Below are 27,318 nucleotides of genomic sequence, written 5' to 3' on the forward strand. Positions count from 1 at the left end.
TTATTTTGCCCCAAACCTTTTATTTTGAAAATATCAAACGGTACAGAAAAGTTGAAAGAATGGTACAATGAATACCTGTATCCTCCATCTAGATTCAACAATTAACACTGCTACGTTTGCCTTCTCTCTCTAAACATACTGAAAAACATGTTTTTGAAAGTTGTGAACATCAAAACACTTCATTACAAATACCTTAATATGCATCTTTTAATAATAAAAATTCTCCAAACTAATGACCTGTAATGATTACAGGTCAGAAAACTAACAATAATTCCCTAATATAATCTAATATCTAGTCATAGTCAAGTTTCCCCAACTGTCCTAAAACATACATTTCATAATTTTGTTTTCCCAAATCAGTTTCACACACTGCATTTGGTTATGGCTCTTCAGCTTTCTTTTTTTACTTTTTATTTTGAACTTACAGATTCACAGGAAGTTGCAAAGGTGCTACCTTTCACTTTTCCCCAATGGGTACATCTTACATAATTACAGTTTAATATAAAAATCAGGAAACGGACATTGGTACAATGTGTGTGTATACTTCTGTCATTTCATCACGTGTGGATCTGTGTAACCACCGCCGCAATCAAGAAACACAACTGTTGCAACATCACAAAGACCTCTCTAGCCCTACCACTCCCTTTCCCCTCGCTCCCTCCCACCATCCCCAACCTCAGGCAACCACTAATCTGTTTTTCAATCTCTATAGTTTTGCCATTTTAGAATATTAAATAAATGGAATCATACAGTATATGACCTTTTGATATTGGACTTTTTCACTCAACGTAATTCTCTTGAAATTCACTTGACTCAATGCAGGTATCAATTGGTCATTCCATTTTACTGCAGAGTACTACTGCAGAGTAATATAAATCCATGATGTAGATATACCACACTTGTTTTAACCACCTGTTGAATGATATCTGGGTTACTTACAGATTTTGACTATTACGAATAAAACTGCTGTGAACACTCATGTACAGGTTTTTGTGGGAACATAAGCTTTCATTTCTCTGGAATAAATGCTAAAGAGTGCCAGTACTGGGTCATATGGTAAGTGCATGGCTGGTTTTCTAAGAAACTATCCAACTATTTCCCAGAGTGGCCTTACCGCTTAAGATTCCTGGCAACATATGAGACTGTTTCTCTGCATTTTTAAAGCATCTGGTGTTAACATTTTTTAAGCTATTCTGATAGGTGTGCAGTGATTTTTAACTTGCTTTTCCCTAATGGCTAATAATGTTGAACATCTTTTCATTTACTTGCCATCTATACTTCGGTGACATGTCTGTTCATGTCTTTTGCCCATTTTCCAATTGGATCTATTCATTACTGTTGAGTTTTGAGAATTCTTTGTATAGTCTACATAGAAATCCTGTGTTGGATATATCATTTGCAAATATTTCCTCCCAGTCTGTAACATATTCTCATCTTCTTAGAAGAGTCTTTTGCAGAGCAAATTAATTTTGATGAAGCTTAATTTATCTTTTTTTCCTTTTATGGAACATGCTTTTGATATGTCTAAGATATGTGTTCACTTAGTTTTAGTTCCTAAATTTTTTTTCCCTATGGATATCCAATTGGTCCAGCAGCATTTGTTGAAAAGGTTATGTCTCCTCTACTCAATTGCTTTTGCACCTTTGTAAAAAATCAAATGGGCATTTGTGTGTGTCTATTCCTGTCTTAGTATCTTATGCCTCTTTAATCTCTCTTAAAAACAAGCCCCCTCATCCACTTTATACTTTTCCCTATGGAAATTTCTTACATACACAAAGCAGAGAACAGTACAATGGACTCTCAATATTAATCCAGCTTCAACAATTATCACCCCTCCTCCTTTTTCATTGTAATATCTTTTTTATTTTTAAAAATTTTTCCTTCTTCTCTCCAAAGTTCCCCAGTACATACTTGTGTATTTTAATTGTGGGTCCTTCTAGTTGTGGCATGTGGGACGCTACCTCATCATTGCTTGAAGGGCAGTGCTAGGTCTGTGCCCAGGATCCAAACTGGCAAAACAATGGGCTGCCGAAGCAGAGTGCACAACCTTAACACCTCAGCCACGGGGCCAGCCTCTCATTGTACTATCTTTCTGAAGAATCCAATGCAGTTTTTTTTTTTTTTGGAGGAAGATTAGCCCTGAGCTAACTACTGCCAATCTTCCTCTTGTTGCTGAGGAAGACTGGCCCTGAGCTAACATCCATGCCCATCTTCCTCTACTTTATATGTGGGACGCCTACCACAGTATGGCTTTTGCCAAGCGGTGCCATGTCCACACCCAGGATCCAAACCGGGAAACCCCAGGCCACAGAGAAGCCAAACGTGCAAACTTAGCCGCTGCGCCACCAGGCCCGCCCCTGCAGTTTTCTTATACAGTATCCCATGTCCTAAATTTGTTTCTCATGGTGTCATTTATCTTGTTCCTCTGCTTCTGTATTTCCTGTAAACTGGCAACTAGGTCTAAGAAACTTGATAAATTCAGATTATACTTTTGGCTTATTCCATCACATGAGGCAGCACATTATGTGGGTTGTCCTAGTCTTAGTGATGTTACATTTTGTTAATTGGTTAAAAGGTAAATGCCAGCTTTCTCTCTGGTAAGGTACGTCTTTCCTTTTGTAATTATTACGTAATCTGGAGTGATTCTTCCACAGCATGGATATAAAGCATGTTCATATTCATTACCTCAAAACAACTTTGTGAGGTAGATATTCTTCCTCCTGTTTTACAGACGAGGAAATCAAGGCTCCAAAAAATGAAGGTATTTGTCCAAGGAAAGTGGCAGAATCTGACTCATACCCAGGTCTTAAGACTTTAACCTTGGGCCCCTTCCAGTTTTCACTCTTGGGTACCTGTCGGTCTAATGAGGAACCAGCCCTCAAGGAACTTTGGGGTTGAATTAATAACACTTATTATAATCAACACACCACTTCAATGCTACTAGTATTAGAAAACACAATCCTGATATTAAGATATTTACAGTTCAACTGCAGAATTGGAGTTAAGAGAATTGTAACACAAAATTATCAACTCTAGAATATAAATAGAAGAACTAGAATGACCTACAACTAGGATCAATAACTATGTACTGGGGCTTTGGGGAGAAAAGAAAAAAAAAAGAGGAAGATTGGCAACAGATGTTAGCTCAGGGCCAATCTTCCTCACCAAAAAACTGCATATATATAGGATGGACTAAATCTACAAATGTACACAAGGACACAGACTGTATGAATGATTGGTTCACAAGGAGTAATAAGCCTGACCGCCCAGAGGTGGATTCTGAATCAGTTTAATCAGAGCTTGAAGGGCTTGGCTCTGTGTGAAAAACTTATGTAGTAAGTTAAGTGCTGGGACAGAATGTTGTTTCCTGAGTAACAAGCTACCATAAGTCAACAGTGATGAAATGCTGATTAGAACTGAGAATGACAGTGGCAGGGATAATCAGTTCAGGGGTTGCAGTTAAGGATTTTTCCCTGTGAACAAGGAAAGCAACATAGGACAGTCCTTCCATTCTGACACTACATCTGCTTGGTTTCAAATGCAAACGTTGAAAAATAAATTGTTTTCCTTGGCATCAATGTTAACAGATGGACGTAATATTATTTTTCCACAATAAGGTAATATTTTTCCATAAAACCAAACAATGCATATTGTCTATTAACTCACTTAAACATTTTTAAAGCTATATTTTTAAAAAGTCTTCTTAGAATACTAAATTCCTAAGTTAGCTATCCATCGTACTCCCTCTTACTATAAAAATGAGTATTTTTTTGAGGTTCACGAGGTCCTAATATTGACTTAGTGAACAAACGTTATATTTTGCCATGTTCTAAATTTTGAACATACCTCTGTTATCCAACTTTATTGACAACTAAATTATTTCACAAAGTACTTTCACAAAGATCCTTTCACTTAATCTTCACAACAACCCTGTGAGGTAGGTATTATGTCAATATTTGACTGACAGAGAAACTGAGGCTTAGAGGCTGACTTAATAACATCACATAGCTAGCAAGAGAAAGAGCCAGGACCCAAAGCTAGGTCTTCTGATTCGAAATCCAGTGCTCTTAAGGTGTCCTCAAACAGCAGACTTGCCCACCCAACTCCCACTGTCTGACACGTCTCCATCATACTAGACTTTGTGTAGCAGTGGTGCTATCTTTAAAATGTACAGTATACACATTTTTCAGAAACATACACTTTTTAATACAAAGATATTTTTCCTATCATTTACAACTACATCATTACATCTTATAAGACATAAACGTAGTTTCTTCAGAGTCCTCAACTGTTCCAAGGTCCCTTTCTAAGATCATAACAAATGGTCTGCAACACAGTATCCTTTAACAAGAATTTGGTTAAGATTTGTAGTCTTGAGAGTCTAGATTAACTTTTTTCCACATGTAACTCACTTGTCTATAAAAGGATCAATCATGATTTTTTTCCTTATAAGAAACATTATACTGTCATTTCTCCAACAGTTACTTAAGTAGGCAGGAATTCTATTTCATTTTATATATGATACTAGATTTTCTGAATCTCTATCTTGGACTCATTGGCATTTTGGAGCCAAGAGAATTCCTCCACGGTGTGGATTTTGTGTTGAAGACGAAGGTTTGAAGACTGAGAGAATTCTTTTTCAGACTCATCACATTCACAGAGTTTTTCATCTGTATGAATTTTCTGATGTACAGTAAGGTTTTTTCTTTGTCTAAAAACTTTACTACAATCATTACACCCATATGGTTTCTCCCCTGTGTGGATTCTCTGGTGGCCAACTAAATTCCTCTTAGAAGTAAAAGATTTTCTGCATTTCTCACACTCATATGGTTTTTCCCCAGTGTGCATTCTCTGATGTACAACAAGGTTTTTATTCTGACTAAAGTCTTTTCCACACTCATTACATTTATAAGGTTTCTCTCCAGTGTGGATTCTCTGATGTACCATAAGATTTCTACTAGAGGTAAGGACTTTTCTACATATATGACATTCATAGGTTTTTTCCCCACTGTGAATTCTCTGATGCTCGATAAGGTTTCTGTTATAAGTAAACCCTTTCCCACACTCACTACACGCATAGGGCTTCTCGCCAGTGTGGATTCTCTGATGGGCTATAAGGTTTGAGCGGTAACTGAAGACTTTCCCACAGTCATTGCATTTATACGATTTTTCCCTTGTGTGAATCCTCTGATGCCCAATGAGACTTTTCTTCAGAATGAAGCATTTGCCACATTCATTACACTCATAGGGTTTCTCACCACTGTGAATTCTCTTATGTTCAATGAGGTTTCTGTTGGAACTGAAAGCTCTTCCACACTCACCACATTCAAAGGGCTTTTCCCCAGTGTGGATCCTCCGATGTACAAGCAGGCTTGAATTGTAACTGAAAGCCTTCCCACAATCCTCACATTTGTAGGCTTTCTCCTGTGTATGGAGTTTCTGATGGACCATGAAACTCTTGCTCATAATGAAGGTTTTCCCACACTCTCGACATTCATAGGGCTTCTCCCCATTGTGGAGTCTCTCGTGGTCAATGAGGTTTCTGTTGGAACCAAAGACCTTGCCACAGTCTTTACATTCATAGAGGTTCTCTCCAGTGTGGAACCTCTGATGTAAAATGAGGCTCTTCTTCAGAATGAAAACTTTCCCACACTCATTACATTCATAGGGCTTCTCCCCATTGTGGAGTCTTTGATGGTCAAAAAGGTAAGCACTCTGAGTGAAGGCTTTCCCACATTCAGTACATTTATAAGGCTTCTCTCTGCTATGCATCCTCTTATGGTCAATGAGGTTTGATTTACAATTGAAAACCTTCCCACACTTTTTACAACCAAAGGTCTTCTTTTCTGTGTGTACTCTCTGGTGTAAGAGGAGGCTTTTGCTCCGAATGAAAACTTTCCCACATTCTTTACATTTGTATGGATTCTCCGCACTGTGGAGTCGCTGATGGTCAACAAGGTAAGTGGTCTGAGCAAAGGTTTTTCCACATTCATCACATTTATAGGGTTTTTCCCCAGAGTGGATTCTCTGGTGCAGAATGAGACTCTTCTTCAGAATGAAAGCTTTCTGACACTTGTTACATTTATAGGGTTCTTCCCCTTTGTGGAGCCTCTGATGGTCAATGAGGTAAGCATTCTGAGAAAAAACCTTCCCACACTCATTACATTTATAAGGTCTCTCCCCAGAATGGCGCCTTAGATGTATAATAAGGCCTGAGTGTCTATAGAAGCCCTTTCCACATTCCTTACATTTATAAGGTTTCTCTCCAGTATGGATTCTCTGATGGTTTAGGAGGTAAGCACTTTGAGAGAAGGCTTTCCCACATTCATTACATTTATAAGGTTTCTCCCCAGAATGGTTCCGTAAATGCATTAGAAGGCTTGAGCGCTGAATAAAGCCTTTTCCACACTCTTTACATTTATGAGGTTTCTCACCAGTGTGGATTCTCCGATGGTTTATAAGATGGGAGATTTTATTGAAATGTTTACAACATATATCACATTTATGACACTTCTTTCCTTCAGTATCTATTAAACTTTCAGAAAGAGCTGAACCTAAATTTAGGCTTTCTCCAAATTCCTTCCACTTTTGGCTTCGTTTTTCTGGTGGAGTCCTTTTCTTCTTGTCTTGTTCACAGAAGGAAACTTTCTTCAATGTATCTCTTTCCCTTGTTTCATTTCGCCATTGATTTGCCGAAACTTGCCATTCACACTCTTCCTCAAAATTAAGGACCTGGGGAACACCTCCTTGAAGCCTTTTTGATGTTCCTTTCTGAGAATCTGCTCTTTGAGATATGCTTGACTTTGATGTCACCTCCTCATTCTCGGTCATGGTCTCCCATTCTGGTAAAAGGAATTAAAAATGCAATGTTACCATGTCCCTGTGTTAGTGAGAACAAGATCTTCAAATGACTTTAAAACAAGCTAGGAGGGAACACTTTCAAATGAATACAAAGGGAGAAACTTTTCATTAAATGAAGGTACAAAGCAGAATGCTACACTGACAGAATGTCATAAATGGATTGACAGAGAACTTACTCTGAGACCCTTCTAAGCTCTTTGTCTTTAGGGAGCAGATGGACAAATATAAATGATGTGCAAAAACAGATGCAAGGAAGAACAAGACAGAGAACAAGGGATAAGCAGGTGGTTCAGACCTGAGGCTCAGGAAGTTGGATGGAACAGGAAGAATCATTTGGCTTATAAAGAATTGTCTTTTTATTTTCTTCATGCTAGGAAGATGGGAACTCTAAAGGAGAGAAAATATACCTAAGGACTCGGAAAGGCAATCTTTAATTTTTGAAAAGACAAGTACATAAACACTCTTTAATTACTTGAAAGCTATTAACCAACAGAAAATAAAATCCATTAAAAAAACTTAGTTCTTAGAATTAAAATATAACTCCCACTGTTCCTTATTTATTTTTGTGGGGAAGATTGGCCCTGAGCCAACACCTGTTGCCAATCTTCCTCTTTTTCCTTCAGGAAGACTGTCCCTGTGCTAACATCTGTGCCAAACTTCCTCTATTTGATATGTGGGATGCCACTACAGTGTGGCTTGATGAGCAGTGTGTGGGTCTGTGCCTGGGATCCGAACCCACGAACCCCAGACTGCTGAAGCAGAGTGCATGAACTTAACCACTCCACCACCAGGCCAGCCCTGCACTGTTCCTTTTAAAATTGAGAAATAAAAATTTTAAAATTCATTTCACAAAAACATTAGGTCTGGGTTAGACTCCCTCACTTTAATTAGACATAAACAAAAGAAATACAGAATCAAAAGAAAAATATAGAAAGAGGATAAAAAACATGAAAACATCTATAAAACGATGAGGCTGAATTAGTAAACTTTCAAGGTCCTTTTCTACTCCAACATTCTCAAATATTTTAAAATGTGAAATTACTTTTTTGAAAATATTTTGGAAACTTACTTTCACCATTGAAATGTAAGAAAAATCATAAACTAGTTGCCCAAATTATCTAACAAGTAAAATTATGTGAATAATAGTAACATTATCTTCTATTTAAGTATAACAACACTGTTCTTCTACCTAAATACAAAGAAAAGACATAGGAAAGGAGTGCAGCTATTTATTTTCATTACAAACCTCTTTAAGTTTACGATAGAGTGACCAGGGACAACATCCAATAAATGTTCATCTGAACTACATTCTTAGGTCAGGCCCTCATATCCCATCTCAACTGCCCCTCTCTGTGGGATTCAGGCATGACTGCCAATCACACTACCCTGCTTCCCCTGGCTGTGGAGATGGGCATGTGTCCTAGGCCGATCCAATATTGGTACTCCAGTTTCCTTGTCCACAGTGATTGGATCAAGGAGCGGTTTCACAATTTAAGCAGGATGCTGGTAGAAAGGAAAGTTCTCTTTCTTTAAGGACATGGAAGTGTTTTAAGGAAGCAGAAGTACTTTTAGGAAATAGAAGTGTTGCAAGTAGTTAAACCGAGGTGGAAAATGCTTAAGAAATTAGTAACTTTCGTACTCTCAGTAGTTAATCAGCTGGTTAAACTACCTGAAATTTTAGTACAGGAATTAGATGATGTATAAGCCTATTGAACTTTAGGGGACATAGTAGAAAAATGTCAGAATGACACAGGAAGAGGGTTACATTCTGAAATTTTTGGTGAATCCTACAAGAAACAGACAGGCTTCCCTGCCTCCAATTAACCCCCCTCTTCTAATCCACGTCCACTCCCTGACAATTAGCTTTCCAATAGGTAAATTTGATCACGTTACTCAAGTGCTCAAAACAAATGACTCTTCACTGCCTACAGGATAAAGCATAAATGACCAGCATAGGCCAAGAGATACCCTCACCCCCTGTCTGCCTATTTTTCCAGTTTCACTTCTTATCAGTACCCTTTATGCCCCTAGACTCTAGCCACAGAGAACACATACAGACGTTCCAAAATGTCATGCTTTTGCTTGCTTCTCCACCACTGCCCATGCCCTTTTCTCTTCCTGAATTGCTCTTCCTCTTCCCAACTCTCTACACATCATATACCTACACTCTTAAAAACTAAGGTAAATGGAGGCGGCCTGGTGGCATAGTGGCTAAGTTCACACACTCTGCTTCAGCAGCCTGGGGTTTGCAGGTTAAGATTCCAGGCATGGACCTGGGCACTGCTCATCAAGCCATGCTGTGGCAGTGTCCCACATACAAGAAACAGAGGAAGATTGCCACAGATGTTAGCTCAGCAATAACCTTCCCCAAGCAAAAAAGAACATTGGCAAGAGATGTTAGCTCAGGGCCAATCTTCCTCACCAAAAAACAAATTAAAAAACTAAGCTCAGAGCTGGCCCCATGGTCGAGTAGTTAAGTCCGTGCGCTCCACTGTAGGCGGCGCAGTGTTTCGTTGGTTCGAATCCTGGGCACGGACATGGCACTGCTCATCAAACCACAGTGAGGCAGCATCCCATATGCCACAACTAGAAGGACCCACAACGAAGAATATACAACTATGTACCGGGGGGCTTTGGGGAGAAAAAGGAAAAAAATAAATAAATAAAATCTTAAAAAAAAAACAAAAAATGTAAAAGAATGAAAATCGATCATTCTTTTTCACCATTCACAAAAATAAACTCAAAATGGATCAAAGACTTAAAGATTAGGCCTGAAACAATAAGTCTTCTAGAAGAGAATATCAGCAGTACACTCTTTGACATCAGTTTCAAAAGAATCTTTTCAGACACTATAACTCCTCAGATGAGGGAAACAATAGAAAGAATAAACAAATGGGACTTCATCAGACTAAAGAGTTTCTTCAAAGCAAGGGAAAACAGGATTGAAACAAAAAAACAGCCCACTAATTGGGAAAAAATATTTACAAGCTACTTATCCGACAAAGGATTAATATCCATAATATACAAAGAACTCACACAGCTTAACAACAAAAAAACAAACAACCCGATCAAAAAAATGGGCAGAGGACATGAACAGGCATTTCTCCAAAGAAGATAGAAGTATGGCCAAGAGACACATGAAAAGATGTTCATCATCACTAATCATCAGGGAAATGCAAATCAAAACTACACGAAGATACCACCTTACACCCGTTAGATTGGCAAAAATATCCAAAACCAAAAGTGACAAATGTTGGAGAGGTTGTGGAGAAAAAGGAACCCTCATACACTGTTGGTGGGAATGCAAACTAGTGCAGCCACTATGGAAAACAGTATGGAGATTTCTCAAAAAGTTAAAAATAGAAATACCCTATGACCCAGCTATCCCACTACTGGGTATCTATCCTAAGAACCTGAAATCAGCAATCCCAAGAATCCCATGCACCCCTATGTTCAGCGCAGCATTATTTACAACAGCCAAGACGTGGAACCAACCTAAATGCCCAGAAACTGATGACTGGATAAAGAAGATATGGTATATATACACAATGGAATACTACTCAGCCATAAAAAAGGACCAAATTGTTCCATTTGCATCAACATGGATGGACCTTGAGGGTATTATGTTAAGTGAAATAAGCCAGACAGAGAAAGACGAACTCTATATGACCCCACTTATAGGTGGAAGTTAACATATAGCCATGGAGAACCGATCGATGGTTACCAGGGAAAAGGGGGGTTGGGGGGAGGGCACAAAGGGTGAAGTAGTGTACCCACAACATTACTAACAATAATGTACAACTGAAATCTCACAAGGTTGTAATCTATCATAATCTTAATAAAAAAGAAAATAAAACAAAACAAAACAAAAAAACCCTAAGCTCATCCACCATGGACATTACCACTGATCTTACAGAAATAAAAAGAATTATAAAGGAATATTATCACTGATTCTATGCCAATAAAATGGACAATTTAAGATGAAATGGGCAAATTCCTAAAAAGACACAAACTACGAAAGCTGACTTAAGAAGAAATAGAATATCTGAATAGATCTATAAAAAGTAAAGAGATTGAATCAGTAATCAAAAAACCACCCAGAAAGAAAAGCCCAGGCCCAGATTGCTTCGCTGGTGAATTCTACCAAAGATTAAAAGAATTAATACCAATTCCTCACAAACTCTTCCAATAAATAGAAGAGGTAGGAACACTTCCCAACTTACTCTATGAAGACAGTATTGCCCTGATACCAAAATCAAAGATATCACAAAAGAAAGAAAACTACAGAAAAATACATCATGTGAATATAAACATTAAAATCATCAACAAAAGACTAGCTAATTGAATCTAGCAACACATAAAAAGAATTACACACCACGGCTAAATGGGATTTATCAAAGGAATGCAATGTTGATATAACATTAGAAAAGCAATTAATGTAATACATTGTATGAATATAACAAAGGATAAAAGTCATATAATCAGCTCAATAGACACAAAAAAGCATTTGGCAAAATCCAACATCTCTTCAAGATAAAAACACTCAACAAAGTAGGAATAGAAGGGAACTTCCTCAACCTCATAAAGGACACCTACAAAAAATCATACTAACAATGGTGAACGACTGATGCTTTCCCTCTAAGAGTAGGAACAAGAAAAGGATTTCTGCTCTTGCCACTTCTATGCAACATGTACTGAAAGTTCTAGCCCGAGCAATTAGGCAAGAGAAAGAAGTAAAAGGCATTCAGATTGGAAAGGAAAAAGTAAAACTATCTCTATTTGCAGATGACAAGATCTTATATAGAAAATCCAAAAGAATCCATCAAAAAACTCATAGAACTAAATAAGTTCAGCAGGTTGCAAGACACAAGATCAATATACAGAAATGAGTGTATTTCTATGCACCAGAAGTGAACAATCCCAAAAGGAAATTAAGAAATAGTAGCATCAAAAAGAATAAAAGACTTAAGAATAAATTTGAAAAGTGTGAAACATACCCTGACAACTACAAAACATTGGTGAAAGAAATTAAACACTAAGTAAATGGAAAGATATCCCATGTTCATGGATTGAAAGACTTAACTTCATTAAAATGGCAATACTCCCCACACTGATCTACAAATTCAATGCAATCCCTATCAAAATCTCAGATGGCTTCTAGACAGAAACTGACAAGCTGATCCTAAAATTCATATGGAAACTCAAGAGGCCTAGAAGAGCTAAAACAATCTTGAAAAAGAAGAATATAGTCCAAGGGATCACACTTCCTAATTTCAAAATGTACTATGAAGCAACAGTAATGAGACAGAGTGCCACTGACATAAGGCTAGACATATAATCAAAGGAATAGAATTGAGAATCCAGAAATAAACGTTCACATTTATGGTTAACTGATTTTTGAAAGATTGCCAAAACAATTCACTGGGGAAAGAATGGTGCTGGGATAACTGAATAGCCACAGGTAAAGAATGAAGTTAGACTCTTACCTCACACCATATTCAAAAATTAACTCAAAATGGATCAAAACGCTAAATATAAGAGCTAAATCTATAAAACTCTTAGAAGAAAACATAGACTTAAATCTTCATGACTTTGGATTAGGCAATGGTTTCTCAGATATGACACCAAAGCACAAGCAACAAAAGAAAAAGTAAATTGGAATGCACCAAAATTAATAACTTTTGTACTTCAAAGGACACCACTGAAAAAGTGAAAAGAGGGGGCCTGCCCCATGGCTAAGTGGTTAAGTTCACACACTCTACTATGGTGTCCCAGGGTTCGCTGGTTCAGATCCTGGGTGAGGACCTATGTGCTGCTTATCAAGCCATGTTGTGGTGGCATCCCACATAGAAGAACTAAAATGACCTGCAACTAGGATATACAACTATGTACTGGGGCTTTGGGGAGAAGAGAAAAGAAAAAAAAAAAAGACGAAGATTGGCAACAGATGTTAGCTCAGGACCAATCTTCCTCAATAAAAAAAAGGGAAAAGACAAACCAAAGAAAGGGAGAATATACTTGAAGCTCATATATCTGATAAGGTACTTGTATCTGGAATATATAAAGAACTCCTACAACTCAATAATAAGAAGACAACCCAATTAAAATATAGACAAAGAATCTGAACAGATATTTCTTCAAAGATATATAAATTAGCCAATAAGCACATGACAAATTGCTTAACATCAATAGCCACAGGGAAAGGCAAATCAAAACCACAATGAGATATCACTTCAGACCCACTAGGATGCCTATAATCAGAAAGACAGGTAATAACAAGTGTTAGCAAAGATCTGGAGAAACTGGAACCCTCTACACTGTTGGTAGGAATGCAAAATGGTACAGCCACTTTGGAAAACCATCCGTCAGTTCCTCAAATGATTAAACATAGAGTTATCATATGACCCAGCAATTCCACTCTTAGGTATATACCCAAGAGAAATGAAAACGTATGTCCACACAAAAACTTGAACACAAATGTTCACAGCAGTGTTATTCATAATAGCCCAAAGGTGGAAGCAACTTAAATGTCTATCAACTGTTGAATGGATCAATAACATGTGATATATCCATACACTGGAATATTATATACAATAAAAAGGAATAAGGTTTTAATACATGCTAGAACATGGATGAACTTGGAGAACATTATACTAAGTAAAAGAAGTCGGTCACAAAAGACCACATACTATATACTCCACTTATATGAAATGTCCAGAATAGGCAAATGGAGAGAGACAAAGCAGATTAGTGGTTGCCAAGGGCTAGGCTGAAGGGGGGAGTTGGGTGAAATAAAGGTGACTGCTAAAAGGTACAAGCTTTCTTTTTGAGGTGATGAAAACGTTCTAAATTTGACTGTGGTGATGGTTGCAAAACTCTGTGAATATACTAATAACCAATGAACTGTAACCTTTAAATGGGTGAATTGTACAGTGTGTGAATTATATCTCAATACAATTGTTATTAACAATAAAAAGTCACCCACTCTGTAAATCTTTCCTTGAACTACCTACCCCTCCCCCACTCTCCCAGTCCTTCCACCACACCAAGCTCCTATGGGCTCCCATACTAGTGCACACTTTTTTATATAGCATTTGCCACACTGAATTGTATTAGTGTAAATGTCTATCACTCCAACTGGGATGTACTTTAAGACAGGGGCTAATAAGCTTGATATGGGAGGTACTCAGTATTTCTTAAATAATTTCCTTCAAATTCTATTCCAATCTCTTAAATGAATATATATGCATCTTTTATATATTGAAGCAGTGTGTACAAGGTACCTGGAGTCTGCTTTTCTACCAAGCAGTTTATCAACACATGGAAATTGAGTGAACAGAATTGTCATATTTGACAGTGTCATACTATACCTCCAGGTCAAAACACCATGGTCAGCTTAGTACTTTCTCTATCTTGGGGAATTTGGTTGTGACCAACTTTAAACCATTATAAATACTTTGCTGGGACTATCATTAGACATATGACTTATTTTTCCTCTTTCTGAACCATTTCCTCAAGGTATCCTCCTCAAATCAGAATTACTACACCAAAAGGCATAAACACCCTGGTATCTGCTTGCCCAAAGCCCCAACAACACTGCAGTTAGAGTATATCTTATTTATTAAAGTTGGTTCAAACTTCTCTTTCTTCAGAGCTGCAATAAATAAGCAGTTCCATTTGCTTATTTTTTTTTCAGTCAAACTCTTAGACTCATATGGAAATTTATTTTGATTTACAGCATGAGGTATAGATCCATGGTGTTTTTCATAAAATTAACTAGTTCATCCACAAATTATACTGTAAAATTCTTAGAAAAGATAGATTCTTGAGTAAATAGCATTGGTACATTGGTAAAGCCACTTGCATTAAAAACCAACAAACTGGATTCTTGTATCATTCTGTATATCAATATTTTAGATGGAGTACAGCTTAAATGTAAAAATGTAACAATAAAAGTATCTGAAGAAAATATAGGTGATTTAAAAATAATAATAATTTTATGGAGAGGACCACAAAGGAAAATACTGCTAAGTTTAATACTACATAAAAGATTTTCTAAGGCTTAAATTAAAAAATAACAATTCATAAATAACAATGAAAGGCAAACAAATGGGAAAAACTTATGCAACACTTGACAAAGGGTAAGTGGTTTTAATAAATAAAAGAGACATGTAGGAAGGATATGAACAAGAGTAAAATGACCAATAAACGTGTGAACAGATTTCAACCACACTAATAATCAAAGAAATGAAAAACAAACAAAAGATAGTATTCTTCATCTACCTAGCAAAGTTTTAAAACACTGACCAAATCATAAGCAAGTACAGGGGAAATGGGCCCTCTTTTGCTCTTTTCGTGGGAACACAAATTGGTACATCATTGTTAGAAAGGAGTTTTGGTAAAATGTAACAAAATATAAAATCTACAGAATGTTTGACCCACCGTCAGCACAGCTGAGATACTAAAAGATATATTCTCATAAGTGTAAAAACATAAAATATAAATTACTATGAATAAAATAATTTAGTAAGGCTGCAACATACAAAAATAATCAGTATTTTCATATATGCAAACAACAGTCAATTAGAAAACATTGGAAAAGATTCTAATTCCAAAGAATGAATGTAATCAGAAATATGCAAGATCTAGATAAATGCAATTTTAAAACAGGCCTGAAACATACAAAGGCAGTACTGAGCAAATGGAAAGGCATGTAATGTTCTTAAATAGAAATTCAATATCGTAAAGCTGTCAATGAAAGCAAGATACACAGTCAATGGAATACTATGCAGCCATTTAAAGTGATACTCTAAAACTGTATTTCAGTCCAAATTAGATCAGTTCTTTAGCTGATTCCTCAGTGTTTAATGTCTATTTCTCCAAACAAAATCCTACTTTTTTCTTCAAGATCCAGCACAAAGCTACCTCCTTTATGGCCTGTACTAATCCCCAGGAATGGAACTGTTTGCTTTGTCCTCTCCATTTCCAGCTCAAGAGGCTTATGCCACTCTTATACCAATTACTATTGCCTTGTTTATTCTATGTTCATCTCCCAAACAATGGTAAGCTACTTAAGGGCAAAATCACATCATTCCCACAGTTGCCACCACATGACAGGTTTTTTAATGTTTGTTGGAAGCACAAATGGCTAACAAATTTTTTAATACTCTTATTTTATTACTAATCAAAGAAATCCATTTGAGAATACAGTCACGCACCACATATTGATGTTTCGGTCAACAGCGAACTGCATACATGACAGTGGTCCCATAAGATTAGTACCATATAGCCTAGGATGTAGTAGACTGTACCATCTAGGTTTGTGTAAGGGCACTCTATGCTGTTTGCACAACAACAAAATCACCTAACGACACATTTCTCAGAACGTATCCTCATCATTAAGTGACACACAACTGTAAATAGATATTATAACTTAAAAAAACTTGTATTAGCTACAATTTAAAAGAATGAGGCTACTCAGTACCAACAAAGGCAGAGCAAAAGGAGTGTTCTTATGTACTTCTGGTTAAGAGCAGAGAGGACAGAGCTCACTATGGAAAGCAATTTGGCAGTACGAAGCAAGAACCTTAAAACAATTCAAACATTTAGGCCTAGTAATTCTACTTCTAAAAAATAATGAGAAATAAAGGCCTTAGGGATAGAGATAGATGATTAGTAGAGCAATTATCTAAAATAAAGAATTAGCTAACTGAATTTAGGCACAAACTATGTAGCCAATACAGATAATACTTGCAAAAAATTTATACTAATACAAGTGAGGAGAATGGGAGGAAAGCAAGCTATAAAATTGTATAAACACAAAACAATGTAAAAGAACTTCAAAAACAGAAAAAAACAAAAAGGCAATACATCAAAATTTTGGTAGTAGGTGTCTGCAAATAGTGGGTTTAAGGAAGTTTTTTTTTTCCTTTCTAATATTCTGTGTTTTCCAAAATAAGTATACACTAGTTTCATAACCAGAAAACAAACAAAGGCTGATGAAATAAAGCTAAGAATTATGGGAAGAAAGGGTCCTTACCTAGGGAGGTCACATTTCCATAATTCTCCAGCATTACGTCCCAGTACAAGGCCCTCTGAATTGGGCCCAGACACGCCCATTCCTCTGAAGTGAAACATACTGATACCTCCTCAAACATCACCAACTCCTGAAATAACAGGTACATGTGAGATTACCCATGCCCAGGAGCTCCCCTACTGAAGAAGCGAAGATTCCTTTCACTTCTGGGGAAAGGACACATTGTGAATCCATGAGACGGGCAAGGCGTAACAGGGAGGTAGAAGGAGACGCCACGTAAAGTCTGCATTCCAATAGCATGGACTTTGATTTAGAGATGGGAACTGACTAGACACCAAAGCACTAGGATGAGAGAGGGCACTTCAGCCACAATTAGTGCAGATAGGGCCTTAGGAAGGAAAGAGGATGCAAATCTCACCTGGGGCTGAGCTGTCAGGAGCATGAGTGCCATTAACTGATTTCTTGGGTTTTCTTCCTGGGAAAGGGCAGAAGCCTCATGGGCAGGAGAATCTGAGGAAGGAGAAAAAGCTGCACGTGAGATTTGTGCTTTTCCTGCCCACTACTCAAAGTCCAATATCTTCTACAAAGAAGGAATTCAGAAAGACCCAGAATTCCCAGGACTAGGCAATCATGGCTACAAAATGATTCATAAAACTTTTCTGAGTGATCCCCATGTGCAGGGCTGGAATAACACAAAGAGTAGCAATAAGAATGGATAAAGGGTCAGAGGGACCCAGGAAAGGACAAAAGGACAAACAGCAGAAAGTGCTTGGTACCATAAGGGATTCATATACAGGGCGAGACAGGAAGCAACTATCTGGGAGTAAGGCGATGAGGCATAAGAGTCCTGAAAAAGTCCAAAACCAGAGGCACTGAGTAAGTACCATGTTGAGGATCCTGGAGGTTAAACACCACTGGGTTAGTAAGAGGATTTGGGTGCATTTCAGCTGATATGTGGCTGCCAGTGGGTGCATGAGGAAGTGCTGTTCCTGGAGTGCTCATCTGCTCCTGGAGAGTATCTTGGTCTTGGACAAGAACTGGAACCTAGGAATAAGCAAAATAAAATAAGCTGGTTCTTGTACTTCCAGAAAATGGACTCACCTAACCACCGTGGACCTCTTTCTGCCCACAATCTAGAACTGTGAGATCAGACAGACCCACCTCAAGTATGCAGCATCAAAACAGGAGTAAAGCTTTGCCTTGAGAACAATGGAGCTGCCCTCTAGCCCCACTCATGGCACTGGCGACCTCTCCCAGAGGAGACTGAACAGAACGGTGGAAACAGAAGCCAGACCTGGGTGTGGGTTAAGGAGGGAATGGGAAGTAACAAGCAATAATTAAGAGCATGGGTTTTAGCTTCAGGCATGGTTTTAGATCAGACCTGGGTTCAATACACTCTACTTATTTACCCCTTTACTTATCCCTCCCTGCTCCACAGAGGGAACACTAGAGTAGGAGCGTTCAGACACTTGGTTTTGCTGCTAGCTACAGGTACGACCAACAGCAACCCAGTGAAACTTTTTCAGCCTGTTTTCTTATCTCTCAAATGAGAAGGATGGATTACTGATTTGCAATGAAATATATAGCTCTAAAATTCTTCATTTTATGATTAAGACAAACAAGCCCATCCCACTTGGTGCCACTCCCAAGTTTAAGTTATGTTTCAGATTTCCTATATAGAAATGTTTCCAGCGGGCTATAGATTGACAGAAAGAGATCTCACACATTCTAGGAACTAGATTAAGATCTCAATTTAATGGTCAAGGATATAAAATCTTATCAGAAGCAAATATCTCAACCCAATACCTTGGCTCATAGAACCCCCAGCAGGGGCACACATGGGGAGGTCTTGTCAGATCTAGAAAGCTTCATTCTTTCGGGGAGGCTTTTATACTCCAGGTTTACACCATCATTCCAAAGTCTTATACAAACAATACATATGCTTCTGTTTAGGGGAACACTTAGAAACATTGTATTATTCACGTTCTTGAACCAAACTCAGCACAGCAAGCATCACCCAGGGGGACAAAGTGCAGTCAATGCCCTCATGCTTATTCTGAATTGTACCCAAAGACCCCAATCATAAATGTGTCTCTGCAAAGATATTCTACGGTCTGAATAGCTCATGAACCTGCTTTAATTAGCATTAGGGTTGCCAATGTGCTATTAATTGTTAATGAAAATCATAAGATCACCCTCCAGTCCAGCCTACCCTGCCTCAATTCTCTCCCTTCTTCTATCCCAAACTCTCCCCCTTCTCCATTTCTCACTTTTAGTGCTGGTCCATCGAGGTCTTTCTGCAGCTCCTCTACCAGGGCCACGGCCTCCTCACCGCTCCCAGGGCGATGGATCTGCACCCAGGTCCGAATCTCCCCAGGCAGGATGCTCAGAAACTGCTCCAGAACCAGCAGCTCCAGAATCTGGGCCTTGGTGCGCGCTTCTGGCCTCAGCCACCGGCGACAGAGCTCCCGGAGCCGGGTCAGTGCCTCCTGGGGTCCAGATGTTTCATGGTAACGTAACCGTCTAAAGTGGAGATGGGAGGTCTCCCAAACAGAGGAGCTACTCCCTTGGAAGCTGGTTCCCCATTTCCAGGTATCATCCTTCCCTTTAACAAGACCTTCTTGTCTCAGAGCATTGTGGGCCCAATTTTCTCTTGTCATTGTCGTTATCTAAGAAAGGTTCCTCTCCAGGACCCCTCAATCCTTGCTTGACTTCTTCCTTAGAGCTTGGAGAACATCATCTATAAGAACTCAAGAAATCATTGTTAATGTTAACCCAGAGAAATAACTAAATTTTTGAGATGTCAGTCAGCTTCCCAGTGACAAAGAGAACCTCCCTGAATGCAAAGTTCTAGGCTTGGGCAGTGCTTCCTGACAGAAGGCCCCTGTGCAAGGCTCCAAGGACACAGACACTCATGTTACCCAGGCCACTGCTGAAACCAAAGACAGGAAATTCCTGTATTCCTTTATTCACAGCATCTCCTCCACATAATTACAATAAATCCTTTACCCACCACTCTAACTATGGGCATACTGGCTACTCCTGTGTGACTTTGAACAAGCCACCTCACTTCTGAGTTTTAGTTTTTTAACCTGTAAAATAGGGGTAATAACAGCTCCTATCTTATAGGCTTGTAAGGATTTGATGTCTAAAGACATTTCAAGTTTTTGAACAGTTCCTGGTATATGGACGCAAACATTACTTATTATCCTTCTGTAACTAGCACTCTTTCCTATGTTCTGTCAACAAGTAATCATGGTCTTAATCCTTATACACGAGATAAAATCCTAACATCTTCTCAATTAACAAAAAAATGCCGAATTAAGTTCTGTGTAGCTTTACTATACATATTTTGAATTCTCTGAAAATTGTTCATTCTGTTAATCAAAATATTTGGATAAATTTGAGTAAGGTTTTATTATATAGAACTTAGGTTTGTTGTTCTCTAGAAATCTTCCGTTTTTTAGAAATAATTTATTTTTTTATTACAAAACATAAAATTTATAAAATCAGAAAACACATACAAAACCAGAGAATCATCATCACTATTGTTTTGTAGTACTATGTTCTTCCAGTCCTCTCTCCATGCACTGATTCGGATCACAAGATTGGATCCAACTGTACTGCTCTGTAACTTGCTTTTCACACATTTTATATTGTGAACATAATATTAAATATTTTTCTTTTTTTTCTCCCCAAATCCCCCCAGCACATAGCTGTGTATTTTTAGTTGTGGGTCCTCCCAGCTGTGGCATGTGGGATGCCATCCCAACGTGGCCCGACGAGCGGTGCCATGTCCGCACCCAGGATCTGAACCCACGAAACCCTGGGCCATCGAAGCAGAGTGGGGGAACCTAACCACTGGGCCACGGGGCCAGCCCCTCATCATTATTTTTAAGAGTGTATTAGCTTATTCATACTTAAGCAGTCCCCTGTTGTTACACATTTAAATTATTTATCATTTTCCCCTATTATAAATTAGGCCACAATGAATATTTTTGCTAATGAATATTTGGTTACATCTCTGCTTGGTTTTTCAGGAAAAATTCCCAGAAAAAGACTGTTGGGCCTAAAGATACAAAAAATTTTTTTGAGGACTATTAGTCCTGAGCTAACATCTGCTGCCGATCCTCCTCTTTTTGCTGAGGAAGACTGGCCCTGAGCTAACATCCATGCCCATCTTCCTCTACTTTATACGTGGGACACCTACCACAGCATAGCTTGCCAAGTAGTGCTATGTCCGCACCCGGGATCCGAACTGGTGAACCCTGGGCCGCCAAAGCAGAACATGCGCACTTAACTGCTGTGCCACCGGGCTGGCCCCTAAAGATACAAATATTTTTAAGGTTATAACAGTTACATCACTATTAATGACATATAAAAGCTCCCTCATTAATTTTATTCAACACTTGGATCCTTAAGGAGCATGCTTATAACAGAGAAGAGGAGGCAGAACCAGAAACATTTCAGTATAGTGCAAGCAAAATTAATAGGACATCATACAAGCACAGAAAGAATTCATGAAAGGTAATTTGGGATTGAGCCTCAAAGAAAAAAGACCACTGGAGTATTAGGAAAGCCATTCCAGGAAGAAAGAAATTATAATTTCAAAAGCAAGGGACTGACAGCATGTATAGGTCTGTTAGATAGGTGCTTTGCAAACCAGAGAAGGGAAGTAAACTTTGGAGGTAACGTTGTGGGAGTAGAGTGGAGAGGTCAACAGAAGTCAAATTCTACAGGTTCTTGAGAGGCAAAACAAGCTGACCATGTACTGTAAGTGATAAGCAACCAGTAAAGAGGTTTTACTTTACATTTTTCCTTGTTATTTTTAAAAATAATAATATATTTCCCTGGTTTAAAATTATAAAACACATACCATGTAAAGTTCCCTCCCACTAACTTCTTTTGTATCTTTCCAGCTATTTACATATATACAAGTATGTCCAATATATATTATTTTGTATTTCCCTTTTTTTACAAATTGTAGAACACCAGGAGTCATGTACTGCATCTTCCTTTTCTCAATTAACAATGTACCTTAAAGATCTTTCTTGTCAATACATAGCTCCTCCCCCCCATTCTTACAGATGCATGGTATCACTGCATGGATGTATCATAATTTATTTACCCGCTCCAGCACTGATGGGACATTTAGGCAGTTTTCAATCTTTTCTTATTAACAGCAATATCATCATGAAAAACCTTGGGAATACATCAATTTACAAGTGGGTAGGCGTATATAGGAAAAGTTCCCCAAAGCAGACTTGTTGAATCGAAATTTATGCGACTTTAAAACTTTGATATTGCCAATTAGTCCTTCATTGGGCTTGGACAATTTAATATTTACACTCTCATTAGCATGAGTGGTATGGGTGTGCCTGTCTCTTTACTCTCTCACCAACACAGTTGTCAAAGTTTGGGATCTTTGCCAATCTTTAACTTGCATTTTGAGTAAATGAGTATACTTTTAAGAATCATTTATACTTTATTTTCTGTTAACTGTTCATATTTGTTGCTGTTTCTATTTGGAGTGTTCAGTCTTGGTAATTTGTACACACTCTTTGTATCACAGAAAAATTAGTCCTCTGCTTACAATGGGAGCTGCAAATTTTGCCCAGTTTGTGTGTGACTTTGTTTATAGTTGTTTTGCCATGCAATCAATCTTTTCTTTTATGGCTTCTGGGTTTTGTCATAAGCAGAAAGGCCTTTCCCACTCTGAGCATGAAGAGAGTAATTAAGTAACAGGGTCAAGAATCTATAAGGGAGGAATGATGGGAGAGGAAGGAATGGATATCAGGAAGGCCAGTAAGGTTTTTGCAATAGTCTAAATAAATAATTATGTTCTAAACTAAGTAGCAGTAGGGACAAAACAATTGAGAAAAACTGAGTAGTTCTTGGCAATTGACCTGAGAGTGAAGGAAAGGAATTTTAAAAAAGGATTTTGATCCCATATTCAAGATAGGAAGACTCAATATTGTCAAAGTGCCAGTTCTTCCCAACCTCATCTGTAGATTCAATGCAATTCCAATCAAAATCTCAGCAGGTTGTGCCAGCCCCATGGCACAGTGGTTAAGTTTGGCGTGCTCCACATCAGCGGCCCAGGTTCATGGGTTCAGATCCCAACCGCAGACCTACACCACTCATCAAACATGCTGAGGTGGCAACCCATATACAAAGTAAAGGAAGACTGGCACAGACGTTAGCTCAGGGCTAATCTTCCTCAAACGAAAAAACACCAGGAGAATTGGTGGCAGATGTTAGCTCAGGGCAAATCATCCTCACCAAAAGAAAAAAAAAAAACCCACAAACCTCAGCAGGTTATTTTGTGGATATTGAGAAACTGATTCTAAAGTTTATATGAGAGGCAAAAGACCCAGAATAGCTAACACAATATTGAAGAAGAAGAAAGTTGGAGGACTGACATCCAAAAACAAGACTTACTATAAAGCTACAGTAATCAAGACAGCGTGGTACTGGCAAAAGAACAGAAAGGCAATGGACCAGAATAGAGAGCTCAGAAATAGACCTACATAAATATAGTCAACTGCTCTTTGATAAAGGAGCAAAGGCAATTGCAATGGAACAAAGACGGTCTTTTCAAGAAATGGTGCTGGAATAACTGGACATCCACATGAAAAAAACTAATCAAGACAACAGACCTACACCCATCACAAAAATTAACTCAAAATGGTTCACAAACCTAAATGTAAAATGCAAAACTAGAAACTCCTAGAAGATAATATAGGCAAAAACCTGGATGATCTTGGGTATGGTAACGACTTTTTAGATACAACACAAAAGGCATGAATGAAATAATTAATAAGCTGAACTTCATTAAAATTAAAAACTTCTGCTCTGTGAAATGTCAAGAGGGTGAGAAGACAAGACACAGACTGAAAGAAAATATTCACAAAAGACACATATCTGATAAAGGACTATTATCCTTTGTATATTTTATACAAAGGGCTGTTAAAACTCAACAATAAGAAAACAAAAACTTGGGCAGGGCCAGTGGCATAGTGGTTAGGTTCACGCACTCCGCTTTGGTGGCTTGGGATTCATGGTTTGGATCTCAGGCATGGACCTGCACTCTGCTCATCAAGCCATTCTGTGGCAGTGTCCCACATACAAAACAGAGGAAGATTGGCACAGATGTCAGCTCAGGGACAATCTTCCTCACCAAAGGAAAAAAAAGAAGAAAAAAAGACAACAAACAATTTAATTAAAAAGTGGCCCAAGACCTTAACAGACACCTAATCAAAGAAGATATACAAGATTCCAAACAAGCGCATGAAAAGATTCTCCACATCACATGTCATCAGGAAATGCAAGTTAAAACAGCAAGATAACCACTACACACCTTTCAGAATGGCCAAAATCCAGTCCACTGACAACACCAAATGCTAGTGAGGACGTGGAGCAACAGGAACTCTCACTCACTGCTGGTGGGAATCCAAAACGGTACAGCCAACTTTAGAGGACAGTTTGGGAGTTTCAAAACTAAACTATGTTACAAAACTAAACATACTCTTACCCTAAAATCCAGCAACTGTGTTCCTTGGTATTTACCCAAAGGAACTGAAAACTTACGTTCACATAAAAACCTGCACACAGATGTTTATGCAGCTTTATTCATAACTGACAAACTCTACAAGCAACCAAGAGGTGCTTCAGCTGGTGAATGGAGAAACTGTGGTACATCCAGACAATGGGGTATTATTCAGAACAAAAAAGAAATGAGCTATCAAGCCATGAAAAGACATCTAGGAGACTTAAATGCCTATTACTAAGTGAAAGAAGCCAATCTGAAAAGACTACATACTGTACAATTCCAACTATATGGCCTTCTGGAAAAGGCAAAACTATGGAGACAGTAAAAAGATGAGTGGTTGCCAAGGGTTGGGATGGGAGGGATGTACAGGGAGACCACAGAGGACTTTTAGAGCAGTCAAACTACTCTGTATGACACTATAACAGTGGATACATTATACATTGTCATTAGACATTTGTCCAAACCCAAAGAATGTACATCACCAAGGGTGAATCCTAAAGTAAGCTATGGACTTTGGGTGATTATGATGTGTCAATATAGGTTCATCAGCTGTAGCAAACGTACCACTCCGGTGGCGGACGTGAATAGAGGGGGAGGCTATGCCTGAGTAGTGGAAGGCAGTACATGGGAAATCTCTGTGCTTTCTGCTCAATTTTGCTATGAACCTAAAACTCTTCTAAAAAATAAAGCTTATTTTAAAATAAATAAAACCTTAGGGAAAAAAGAAATTCTAAGTGACTTTCCACAGTATATTACCAGAACTCATTTACTCTTATTTTGCAGATACAAATAAATCCTTAAACATACATTTCGTTTCTTTCTCACAAAAGGGAGGCCGGCCCACGTTGGGGGGGGGGGGGGAGGAGGGGCGGGGACGGGACCTACACCACTCTGCAGCAATGCTGAGGTGGTGACCCAGATACAAAATAGAGAAGGAGTGGCACATATGTTAACTCAGGGCAAATCATCCTCAGCAAAAAACAAAAACAAAAGAGGACTCAGAGAAGCAAAGTGATTCACTCAAGACCACTGAACTAGTTAGGTTATGGGAGCAGATTCTGAACTCTGGGATTTTAATTCCAAAAGTTCAAAATAATGCCATCTACGCAAAGACTTCTGAAAGCCAAACAACTACTACTCTAAACGCTTTCCAAACGTTTCCAAATTCTAATTCATTATAAAGCTTCAATCTGGTAAATTGTAAAACGAAAAATACAATAAGTATACGTAGTCACTGACAGGTTGGCAATGATCTTTCCTCAAAGGACGGCACTTATTCTGAGTTTACGGTCTTAGCACCTAGTATTAAAAGATACTCTCTGAAGTAATGGTGGTATGGGTGGTGTCCGTTTGCTTATAAAACACCGTTATATTACAAAATTAAAAGACGGGAATTGGGTCATCCCTCAAAAATAAAGAAAGAAATAAAACTTAAAAAGTCTGGCAGCCATGCTCTAGGGAAGTCTCAGGCTATTTCTCTGCATCGGCCTCCGAGAAGACCGAGGAAGAGCAGAAAGGCCTGAGCTCGGGAGCCTGGCTCCGGAGGCAGCTGTTCTCAAGGCGGCACTACATTCCGTTTGACTCGAGCACCACAGACACACACAGACTCAGACGTGCTGTCCTCAATACGATCCCCAAGCCGGCAGCTGGCCCACGTCGAGACCACGGCGTCCACCCCAATACGGAGCTGAGGAGGGGCGACGTTAGGGGTCAGTGCCGGGGAGGGGCCGACGAGGGGTGTGCTGCCCCAGCGAGCTCAAGCCCGCACCCCAGGCCGCCCTCCGTGCATGCCCACCCGACCCGAGCCCACCCGGCTCACCGGGGGCTCCCGATGCGGCTCTGGCCTTGGGTACCGCCGCCTCGGCCCCGGAACGCCCGGAGATGACACAAGACGCGGACGCGACGGCAGCCCAGGCCCAGAATAATGGCTGACCCACGGGTACCGTGACTTCCGGTTGCTCACCACCTCCTATACCCGGCTCTCTAGGAAGCCACATCTCTATGGTTCCAAGAGGAGGCGCGGAGGGGCGGAGCTCTTGAGCCCTTGGGTCCTCGGTCCTCCCAAGGAAATCAGTGGGTGCTGTTGCCAGACTTAAGGATGCAGAGGTGAATAATAGTACCCAGGCTCTCAGGACGCTTGTTGCCTCCTGAAGGAGCTGGACCTATTATCTTGGCTTGTACCACCTGGATTTCTGTATGGAAGGCCATGACTCTTGAATACACACCACTTTGGAGAGTCCCGAAAGTGGTAGTTCTGAAATCAATCCACTATCTTCTAGCCTTAGAAGTGGCTAGGTGTCTGGGGAGCAGAGCAAAACGTAACTGAGGCCCTTCCAAGATTCCAAGATTGTGCAGATACTTTTCTTTTGGGTATTGGAAAATAACAGAAGTAGTTACTACACAGGTAAAAAGAGATTATTTCTACACACTAAATTCTTTGAATCAAGTATTAAAAGCAGCTTCTGCTTGTTACCTAAAGAATATGCCATTTGTGCTCTGTACCACAGTCACTTCTTCCTATCTGTGATTTTCGTGAAGCTGTTGAGGAACGATTCTGTCCATCTTGACAGCCTCTCATCTCAGTGTGCACCATGACATCTCAGGCTATTTTGTCTCAGGACTTTCTCTGAAGCTTCAGAAGCCTGCTCAACCAGTGCTCAGGTACAGCCTAGAAGAAGTGGGTGAGAATAATATCCCCAAAGGGCAACCTTGAAAGAATAACAAATAAGAATTGGTGCACAAATATCCCGAGCTTTCTGTCCTTTGACAAGAAAATTCTCAGCTATGTTCTACATGGGTTCTTAGGCGGCCCCAAGGGAGACTGAGCTGAAGTTGCCCACAGTGGAACCATTCGGTAACTCACCCCTTA

At 39.0% G+C, this 27,318-nt stretch overlaps 1 protein-coding gene across 10 annotated transcripts; it reads right to left on the reverse strand.

Annotated features, from left to right (window-relative positions):
- ZNF197 (zinc finger protein 197) lies at positions 1–26,434 on the reverse strand. 10 transcript variants are annotated; one of them, XM_070237866.1, is made up of 8 exons: positions 26,269–26,410; positions 21,108–21,220; positions 19,168–19,637; positions 18,059–18,191; positions 17,782–17,941; positions 17,316–17,407; positions 16,901–17,027; positions 1–6,842 (listed from the first exon to the last, which is right to left on the reverse strand). In XM_070237866.1, the coding sequence occupies exons 5-8, from the start codon at positions 17,897–17,899 to the stop codon at positions 4,525–4,527; spliced, it is 2,655 nt and encodes an 884-aa protein (XP_070093967.1). In that variant the 5' UTR covers positions 17,900–17,941; positions 18,059–18,191; positions 19,168–19,637; positions 21,108–21,220; positions 26,269–26,410; the 3' UTR covers positions 1–4,524. The 10 variants fall into 10 exon arrangements, with proteins under 10 accessions (XP_070093967.1, XP_070093966.1, XP_070093969.1 ...); XM_070237865.1 differs by having other exon boundaries at positions 19,168–19,646; XM_070237868.1 differs by lacking the exon at positions 21,108–21,220 and adding an exon at positions 24,258–24,336 and having other exon boundaries at positions 26,269–26,406.
- Positions 26,435–27,318: the final 884 nt, after the last annotated feature.

The sequence above is a fragment of the Equus caballus genome, chromosome 16 (assembly GCF_041296265.1).
Source record: "Equus caballus isolate H_3958 breed thoroughbred chromosome 16, TB-T2T, whole genome shotgun sequence".
Classification (NCBI taxonomy): Eukaryota; Metazoa; Chordata; class Mammalia; order Perissodactyla; family Equidae; genus Equus; species Equus caballus.